Source organism: Malaclemys terrapin, chromosome 3 (assembly GCF_027887155.1).
Source record: "Malaclemys terrapin pileata isolate rMalTer1 chromosome 3, rMalTer1.hap1, whole genome shotgun sequence".
NCBI lineage: Eukaryota > Metazoa > Chordata > Testudines > Emydidae > Malaclemys > Malaclemys terrapin.
In genome coordinates, this window is record NC_071507.1 from 198357089 (window position 1) to 198359138 (window position 2050).

At 46.3% G+C, this 2050-nt stretch overlaps 1 protein-coding gene across 1 annotated transcript; it reads right to left on the reverse strand.

Annotated features, from left to right (window-relative positions):
• Positions 1-214: 214 nt before the first annotated feature.
• LOC128834515 (defensin-B5-like) lies at positions 215-1700 on the reverse strand. The gene is made up of 2 exons (XM_054023332.1): positions 1482-1700; positions 215-436 (listed from the first exon to the last, which is right to left on the reverse strand). Exons 1-2 carry the CDS (start codon positions 1609-1611, stop codon positions 318-320), a joined length of 249 nt encoding a protein of 82 aa, XP_053879307.1. The 5' UTR covers positions 1612-1700; the 3' UTR covers positions 215-317.
• Positions 1701-2050: the final 350 nt, after the last annotated feature.

The window sequence follows — 2050 nt, forward strand, 5'->3', positions numbered from 1 at the left end:
TGGTTTGGACAGCGTTTCAATTAATCAAAAATGCTCCAACCCTCTCTACTGACAAGTTTGAATCTGTGCCGGGTGTATCCTATTAGCCAATCAGGGCAGTTGATTATTCTACCCCCATTTAGTATCAGTCAGTTCAGAAGGATGAAGTAAAAAAGACACCTGCCCTCTGCTGCTGTAGCAATGCAAGAATCATCTTTATTAAAGGAACATGAGTTCAAATCAGACAGTTGTTCAGAAAAGCAGAATGAACATGGCTTTCCTCCTCTCTGGCTGCGGAGAATCCCCTGTGTGGATTTCTTCAGATTCCAGCAGGTTCTTTATATCACTTTTTTACAGCAGGGTCTTGCAAAACCGCAGGATGCAATCTTCATTTCCTTCCAAGGACAGAACCCATATCGGCATTGACCCCCACTGGCAACACAGGAGCTACGTATTTCTGCAAAAAGGAAAGACAAATTGCCGTTCACAAAAGACAGAGAAACAGGGACTGTGAGTTTAGATTGATACAAACCATGGGAATTGCCAGTTAACTTAATGATGGGCACTCGTACAACAGCTACAGCCTAGGGCAACTGTCAGAGAGCTGGCCATCTACACAGCAAAATAATCTCTTTCTTACTATTCGTTATTTACGGTGGAATCAAGTAGTGTCCATTGAGATCGAGACCCCACTGTACGAGCACATAGCCAGAGATAGTCCCTGAATGCTTGTTCCAGTCACTTAGACTTTCTAGGACTCAGTTCCCTACCTGTACAAAAGAGATAATAGCACTTCCCTACCTCCCATGGTTGGTGGGAAGAGAAATGTGTTAAAGCCTGTGAGCTACTATGATAATGGGGGCCATCAAAGTACCTAATCTAGATAGCGTTAGGAACAGAACTCAGGAGGCCCCAAGTCTCACTCCAGTGTCCTACTTGTCTATGCTATTACATGCCCTGCCTCCACAGAGTCTTCTCCGGAAGTTGGAGTAGGTCTGTATTTCCCTGGCTCTGAGTATTAGCACCAACTGTAGATAGACTGCAACCGTTATTTACACTTTCAGGGCAAAGGCAGTTTTTGTGAGGTTCAGGTCTTGTGAGATACATTTGATCAGGTTCACTAGGTCTCCCCCGGGAGCCTGTCCCAGTCTCAGACAAACCTGGCTTGATTTGTGAGTTGGCATTATACAAAATCCCTGAGCTCACATGTTTCTAACCCAAAACCCCCGAGCTCACATGGTTCCAGCCCAAAGCCAGCTGGAGCCGTGAAGTTTGGGCCGAGCTTCCCTTTGAGATTCATCCTCACCTGAAGCTCCAGACCTTCACACCCCCATGCTGACTGGAGAGTGCTTGAAAAATAATTAACAGTAACAAGAGTGGGCATCTTAAATATAGCTCAACAGTAATCTAGCCTGGAGACCTGCAATCAGCTGATATTGGTGTGTTTCCCTCGCATTGATAGAGACATCCCATTTACAAGCCTACGCAAACTGGCATCTTACCCGGGGCTTCCATGGCTCCTTCTGTCTCGTCCAGCAAGACAGGTTCCTGGGGTTCATCCTGGTCCTCAGACCGGGCCTGGTCCTGGAAAACCAAGAAGAGAAGAGCAAAGAGAAGGTAAAGAGCCCGCATGGCTGATGCTCGGCTGGGATCTTAGTGTCCCTGCAGAGAAAACACTCAGAGACAGGTTGAGACTACGCTGCTTTAAAAGGTAAAAGAGGCTAGAGTCCCGGTTTTAATGTGGGTTTATAAAGCAGAGGACAGGACATCGTGTGTGTGCGTGTGTAAATGAAATTCCTCCAAATTCCCTTTGATATTACTCTGATTAGGGCTCTGCCCTCAGCTGCACATCCAATCTATTTACTTTAGCCTTGCTGATGATAATCCCTCCTGCTTCCCATCTGTTTGGAGATAGGCAAACAAAGCACCTGGGGGGTCTGTCTCTCTGATCAGAAGGAGATGAAAGATAAATACCAGCTCCCTGCCGAAAGCAGAAAAGACAGTGAGAACTATTTGAGATCACATGCCAAGATTATACTTGACCTCTCCCCCACAGGCCTGGTCTTCACTA